This window comes from Gambusia affinis, linkage group LG22 (genome assembly GCF_019740435.1).
Source record: "Gambusia affinis linkage group LG22, SWU_Gaff_1.0, whole genome shotgun sequence".
Lineage (NCBI taxonomy): Eukaryota > Metazoa > Chordata > Actinopteri > Cyprinodontiformes > Poeciliidae > Gambusia > Gambusia affinis.
The window spans coordinates 19,588,278-19,595,917 of NC_057889.1; the positions used below are offsets into that span (position 1 = coordinate 19,588,278).

Here is a 7,640-nt window from a genome sequence, read left to right on the forward strand (position 1 = left end):
CTTGTTAGAGTGAATAAAATTTAAACAGATTGTTGTTGCGGCTGGTAAAGTGACTCTGGATAAACAGCTAAAATGTTCCTAGAAGCAGAAAAGCCATGCATGCGGTGACGATATGTCCCAGATGACGGCGGGTCAGGCCTCCTGAGACTCTGGCCTGTCTCCGCCAGTCTGAGACACGGCTAACTTTAATACAATTTTAATGAGCACATGGGGGAAACTGGGTCAATGCCCTGCAACCGAGAGAACAAAGAGTCACTCTGGAAGCAAAGACAACTGTGCAGACTGCAGGTAATCCTTCATGAAGGAGAATCACTAAAAAGTATAGTTTTACACTCTGCTTCGCTGTTGCAGTTTAATACAAAAGACTTCATACCTCGTGACCCTTTTTCACATTTTGTCTCGCAGCAATCCCAAACTTCAACGTACGTTCTTTCCTGTGTTAGACCAACACAAAGTAGGGTACAATTGCGAAAGCAAAGGAAAACAATGCATGGCTTTTAAAATGTTTCACAAGTGAAAATCTGAAAAGTGTGGCAGCTTTTGCAATCTATTTTTCAATTGAACTGAGTACTTTGTGGAAGCGTTTCATCTCTACCGCATTTCTACATCTAGAAAATAGCTGAAGCTGTTCAGATCAGATGGAAAGTCTTTGTGATAATCGCATTTTAAAGTATTGTCCAGGAGTCCATTCCTCTGTTGTCTTCTGCTCATTCAAGATTTCCGTTGCTGGGGCGGCAGGTTCAGTACAGGGAAATCTGTAGTGTCTGCATTCAACATCTTTTCACGTTGATCAGTCCCTAAAGAATTTCACGATTGTTTTTGCGATCAAAACCACAGATTTTGTGGCGCTAATTTTTAAATATTTGCAAGGAATTTTGCGATGTTGTGCTTGACGGAAAGTAGGACCTTTTGTCACTCAGTCTATAACCTGACATCAAGTGTAGGAAACACTACCACCTGCAGGTGGGAGTTGGCGTCACCTAAACGTGATGTTTTTTAGATTAACACAATCCGTCCGTACATTTTGGTCTTGTACCTCTGGGAGAGATAACGCTTTTTTTTTTTATCTGTGTACTCTTCATCCTACCTTCAAGACTCATTTGGAAAGACAGACCTAACATGGAAGTGCAATAAAAATCCAGCAATGCAAAGCAGCGTTTGAGAAGAGAATGCAGTAGTGAAATGTGTTTTGTATGGACTGGTGGTTTCAGGGCCGTGGATGCTTCAGCGCCAAGCTGAGGTTTTTGGAGCATCGTCAGCAGAGGATCTCAGAGGTCCGAGTCAAGTACAACAGACTGAGGAGAGAACTGGAGCACGCCAAACACAACCTCATGCTGGAACCCGCCAAGTGGAACCGAGAGTGTCAGTAAAAACGTCTCTGGTTTCTGTTCAGTTCCCAGAGTTATCAAGGAAGAGTATCTTTTGTGTTCTTGCATAGGCCTGTCACAATTGTTCTAGTAATTATTGTTATAAATGATTATACTATTTTGATAATGGCATTATAATGCAAGTCTGCGCTCTCAAAGACCAATAAACTTGAATTTTGTAAGAGAAAAATACACAACACTGGAACTGGAAGACATTTAAACAGTCAGAATAAAGCACAACAAACAAAAAGGAAACAAAAACTGGAGATGCACTGATCCAATATTAATATCTGTTCCCTTATTGAAAAAGATCATAGATCAAGCATCCATAAGGGCAGATCTGTTTAATTAACTCTACGTTTTGTGCTCTGAGTGAAGTCATGCTTCATTTATTTTACATCATATCTAGAATTTCTATTTGGACTTTCTGAACCATTTGAAACGTTTGTTGAAAGGTTTGGATGCTTGAAAAAGGTAGTCAAAATATTGTGTTTGTCTTTCTCAGATGTTTTATTTTGCATTGGCTGCTCTACTCTAATTGCACTGACTGAACAAATTAAGAGTGATTTTTGCATGTTTGACCAAGCTCATGGAGCTATTGGTGTATTTCAATGTACTGTACTGGTGTAGAGTTGTCAGATTTGTAATTCGGTACTTTTAAGTCTGTATTTTTTAAAGGAAAGAAACATTTTAAGTCAGTTCATTACTGATTTTCTATATCGGATCGTTATCGGCCGATATTAAACCTCAGATATTGGGATAGATATTAGAAATGGAAAAAAAGTGAATCGGTGCATTCCTAATAAAAACCACATATATAACAGGCTGCAATGTCTGTAAAAAAAGCCCTTCAAAGAATATAAATAATTGGAATGGAAGTTATTGAGCTTGTCTTAATTTATTATGGGTTTAATTGATTAGTTGCTTATTATGACTTAAATGTGACAAATGTGTACCAGCTGAACAACACAACCCTGTTCAACCTTTCAGATAGAGATTTTGACAATTACATCAGTTGATGTGAATTATTTATTAAACACCACCAGGGGTGAATTGTTATGGAAGGAGAAAGCTGTCAAAGAATCATGGGTGCTGGGTTATTAAAAAGAGTCCCTCACTTACTGCCCAGTGAGCATTTTAACACAGACTCTTCATATATTTTACGAAGAAGAAAACATATTTTTTCTTCATAAAATATGCTTTATGAAGAAAATATGTTTCTTCATATTTCAAAAGAAATATGAAGGATGGGCTAAGTTTTTTTCTTTTTTTTTTCAAATATGAATTCAGAAATCATACATTTCTTATAGAGATTAAGCATCAAACTTTTATATTTTATGCAATGGTTGCATAAAATGAGCTGTAAGCAGCAGGAAAATGTGAAACTAGAGTAGTGGTAATAATTTATGTCATACAAAAAACTAAATGTGAACAATATGAAATAAATTAGACAAAATTTTATTTGTTATAAAATAAATCTATTTAAAAAAATAAAGTTGCTACAACACTAATTAGCCCGACTACACAGAACAACTAAATTAATTTTTAAGTAAATACTATGCAGAACTTCATAGTCTCTTGGGTGGCACAGTTTACTTATGATCTGCCTGTAAAATAAACAGACTTTTACTGATTTGACTGGTCAAGAAATTTGCTGTACAAAGGCAGCACATCATCTTAAAAAAGTAAATAAATGAAGTTGATTAAATGGGACATTTTTTTTTTTTTCAGTTCAAGAAATGGGAAAAGAAATTATGAAATCACTCTGTAAATTGCTCTTCTGAAAGAAATGCCTGCAAAGGGTTGATAATGCAAATGTAAGACTGGAAAGGGTTGTGATTGACAGCACTAAGACCCGCCTCCTGGCTCTGATTGGTTGTTTCTAGTTAGCACTGGGAGAAGGCAGAGAAGCTCAGACTTTTTTTTCACAGATTTTCTGTCTGCTACCATACCAGTTTCAACAAATATGTAAAACCAATATATTTTCTATAAAAGGTGTATACTACAGATTTGCAATGGCAGCACAAATACAGATATATCAGTAACTGCGGTCAGTGTCAGACGTTAAGTGTCACCTTGTTGTCCCTCTCCAGTCGACGTGTGGCAGACTTTCCAGGTGGACTCCCTGGAGCACCTGGAGGCCCTTGAGGAGGTCACGGCTCGGCTGGAAAACAGGGTCAACCTCTGCAAGGCCAACACCATGATGGTCACCTGCTTCGATGCGTCCACCAGGAGGCGCCGCAAGAAGCGACGTCGAAAAGCGCAGCAGCAGAAAACCTTGAAGCAATTCTAGCCTGAGAAGTTGGCTGATTTATTCCTTTTTAAAATGTCCTTTTACCTGAACGATTGAGACTGAGATCATTGCTTTGACTGATTTCAAATAAGTCTGATGGTTTTAAATTAGTCACAGCATGACTAATTCCCTTATTGAAAGGAAGGAAATTTCTAGTCACCAGACTCAGTGCCTTTAGAAGATTACAAGGACTTATCAAACACATTATACTTCTAATTAATGTTGGCCTTTTAATAACTAATTTGAACCATTGGTTTGCACTGATATTTGGTCAAATATTCCTTAGGAAGTTTCAGACAAACTAACTATTTTAGTGACCATCTGCAAGGGTCAGACATAATTCTTGCTGCATATTTGACCATTCTTATCAGAAATGATAGCCTCTTCTTTGACTGGTTTTGTCACTTGACTGATGCAGTCTCAGTTCATGATGATACTCCTGGGCAGTTGCCCAGGGTGGTATTAGGAAGGGGAACACATGAGCCTTCTAAAAAAAAAAAAAAAAGAAACATTACTTTTGTTTTGTATTAAAGTTACATTTTGTTACATTTTCTAATATTTTTATGCTGAGACAGTCAATGTGGAATTGGCGATCCCATAAGTTGGGTAGTTGTTCTCTTTTATCCAAGTAAGTATAGGGAGACTAGGTTACCTGCTCTGTGTGGGACTTCACTGCATCTATGTTCATCATCTTAGGGTGCATTCACACCAGTCGTGTTTAACTTGCTTTAGTTTGTTTGCCTAGAATGTCAGTTGTTTTGGGTTTGTGTGAATGCTTAATCAAACTTTAAGCATTCACACACAGTTGGCAAAAAAGCTAACTGTGGTTCGCCTCAGAAACTCCATCTCATTTCAGTTGAAGTGAACTCTTGTGCAGTTTGAATCCAAATGTGAATGTCAAACAGACCATAGACTGCTCCAAAAGCAGGAAGTGGACCATAGTGAAGGGCATTCTGGGTAAATGTAACCAAAACAAACGTGTGTATCCAGCGCTAGCGGGACAAATGGCTCACGGTCTTTTGCCAAAGACAAAAGAGAAATCCTACAACCACTACAATCTGACACCAATCTACTTTTGTTTACATTTCTGAGTTTTTTGTGTCATTTTCTTCAGTAGTTCTTGGAAACTATTTTAACAAATGCAACAAATTCTGACTAACTGTGGTCAAATATTCAGCCAGAATTGTGTTGGGATTTTGTTGGTACTTATAAAAAGCATGTGGTTCCTCTGCATTTTAGTGAAGGGCTATTTACCCAGATATTAGTGTATATAAGCCTGTAGGAATCAGTTAGAACTTTGGGAAATAATAGAAAACTGAAACATTTTTTTGGAATTAAATTCATTGAGGTCAAGTTATCAGTAAAAGCCCCAAATTATTAAAACATTCATTCCCTTGATGACTGCCTGTAAACTTCTGACTGGTGCTACAGATAACACATTCTTCTACTGTCTCCTAAACAAAGACAGAACATATCTTTTGTTCTGCTAGCATTTTACAGAATTTGTGCTATCTACTTTACTTCTGTAGCATAAATGTATGCTAGCTGTAGGAGTAGCCATAGCATACATTTTAGCTTCAGAAGTAGCTGGTAAATTCTAGTAGAGGAAGCTACAATTTACGAGTTAGAAATATGCTAGTTATGTTTGCAGCTAGCATACAGAAGTACCTAGCTACTTCTGTTGCTAGCATAACTTTTTTGAGCCTTTGCTGTGCTGAACATTAAAAACGTCATCAGAAGACCAGAAACCAACGATTCAAAGTCAGGATTTAAGTTGGAGATTTTTTTTTTTTTTTTACAAAGTTGTCTTGTTTGGTTAAATGAACACCACAGACGATTACCGGCTGCACAGGAAATCACAACCAAAAATAAAGACTGGCTTGTTTTGTTTTTTGGGGGTTTTTTTGTACATTGTTAATATTCTGGATGCACGTTTTCTTTGAATAATTTGGTGAGAACCTTCACTGTACCCATGTACCTCCACCAAAGAAAACCCTTCAGCCATTTTGGACAAGTCAACGTGTCATTTTTGAGCGAGAGGATTCTTGAGCCTCACTGTTATTTTCCTGTCCTTTTTTTTTTTATTTAAAGGGAATACTCTATCACTCTGGGTGCCATTTTGTATATATACAGTAGACTTTTTTTTGGTGCTAACGCTGTATGAATTACTCCTCTTCTTATTTAAAGCTCATGCGAAGGACAACAAATGATTTAACTAAGAAGAACCCGAGACTGAGGACAACACTGAGTTTGTTGGAGTTACTACCTACTGAAACATTAATGTGAATTATTTCTCTCCTTCCTGTGGTCTTGGATAAATAAACGGACACTTTAAATGCGTCGGTAAATAACTTTAAAACAGTGGATTCTACTTCCGGCTTGACAAGAAGAGAAAGAACCTCTTCTGATGTCGCCACGCGCAAGGAGCTCTCAGCCAATCCCAGATGAGGAACCGAAGCTCTGTAATTGGTCAGAAATGCTGTAAAAAGGTGAAACACACGCGGCGTGTTTAATGTAAGCCATATGAATCAGCATGTTGTTGGTAACTTTGAACATACGACTACAGCTCGATTGATTCTTTAACTAGGATTAAAAAAAAATAAAGTCATGACACTGTAGTCTGTTTCTATCTGTTTCTGTGTTGTGATTAGAAAAGAAATGCTTCGTAATGGATGGAAATTTATGTACTGTGCTTTTTGCAGAAGGAAAAAGCAGTGAAGCTGAAATAATTAGATGAATTCCTGGCAGAGAGGGTTTTCCAGTCTGCAGATAGAGAAGAGGTAATGAGGCCAAGCAGAGTTCAGTCCTGAAGTAACCCAATTAGAAAGTCAGCAGAAAGAGGGAAAGAAAGCAGGAAAGTTGCACACACAAACACAGATATGTCTGCTTCTTTAACAGCGCCTTTCTTCTTTTTCTGCTTCATTTATTTATTGTTTTGCTACGTCTGGGAAGAACAAAACTGATCATAGCTATCTGTGTTGAGAACTGCATGTAGGAGGTCAAGAAGTCTCTTAAATAAGCCTATGAAGTAGGATAAAAAATCTCCAAAAGTAACTAATTATGCTATATTCTATGGAAATTCAGGAACAGATGGAAAACAAAGTCATTGAAGTTGAGTCTTCAAAAAGTTACGAAGTGTTTCCTTTGAGTTTTTTATAAAAGCAGAGAAACCGCAAACCAGTAGAAAACCAAAATTACTCAAAGAGGCCATCAATGACTTATGAGAAGTTTAAACTTGTTTACAACACAAAGTGCTTTTCATTTTGTTTTTATTTAACCTTTTGTACTTTTGTTTCTGCTCTTTCTGCTTTCTTTTCAGGATAACAAAAAAGACCTTTCCTTCTTGTCTCGTGCCATTATTACCTCCAGATTTTGAATGGCCAATCTTTGCCCAAGACTGGCCATCGCAGTACAAATAATACGTCTGTTCATCCACAGAGAGCTGCTGTAAATACTATGCAGCCTGATCATTCAAGAAGACCTCAGAAGAGACCCGAATGGGAACCCGTGTACCTGGGAGGGAACATTGTATTACCTGCAGTTTAAAACTGTAAAAACAGACGATAATTTTCAAGTAGGACTGAATGGACTGAACGCTATTGCCACAACAGCGAAGGTTTCTAACTTTTGAACATAAAGATGTGTTTATTATTTGTTATGTGTTGAAATTGTGTAATTCATCAGTGTGAAGTACTTCCTGATTTGCAGGCTCTGACAGCTTTAATGATTCAGCAAGCAGAAAGAGGGTCAGGAGTTAATTCGTATAGCTTTTTTTTTATCTTTGGAAAATATTAACATGAACATCTGATTTTTATGTTTGTCAAAGCAGGTGAGTAGTATTTCCGAAGAGCGTATGTTTTATAAACAATAGTTAATTTGGTGTTAAAAGAAGAGCTTTTTTTTCTGGTCACAAACTGCCATGAAGATTTTTACTTTTTGTGTTGAATGTCTGCTTTATAAGATATTCACCACCAATGACA

The 7,640-nt window shown here is 37.2% G+C and overlaps 1 protein-coding gene across 9 annotated transcripts in view; it reads left to right on the forward strand.

The window, feature by feature from the left end:
• The window catches only part of kif26bb (kinesin family member 26Bb), a 35,244-nt gene extending 28,953 nt beyond the window's left edge, over positions 1-6,291 (forward strand). For 4 of the 9 annotated variants that reach the window (XM_044106749.1, XM_044106755.1, XM_044106754.1 and 1 more), the window contains exons 14-15: positions 1,212-1,362; positions 3,461-6,290. In XM_044106749.1, coding sequence (XP_043962684.1) covers positions 1,212-1,362; positions 3,461-3,660 — 351 coding nt within the window. In that variant the 3' untranslated portion in view covers positions 3,661-6,290. Of the gene's footprint in view, positions 1-1,211; positions 1,363-3,460 lie in introns of all 9 variants that reach the window. The other 5 variants (XM_044106750.1, XM_044106752.1, XM_044106753.1 and 2 more) reach the window with 3 other exon arrangements.
• Positions 6,292-7,640: the final 1,349 nt, after the last annotated feature.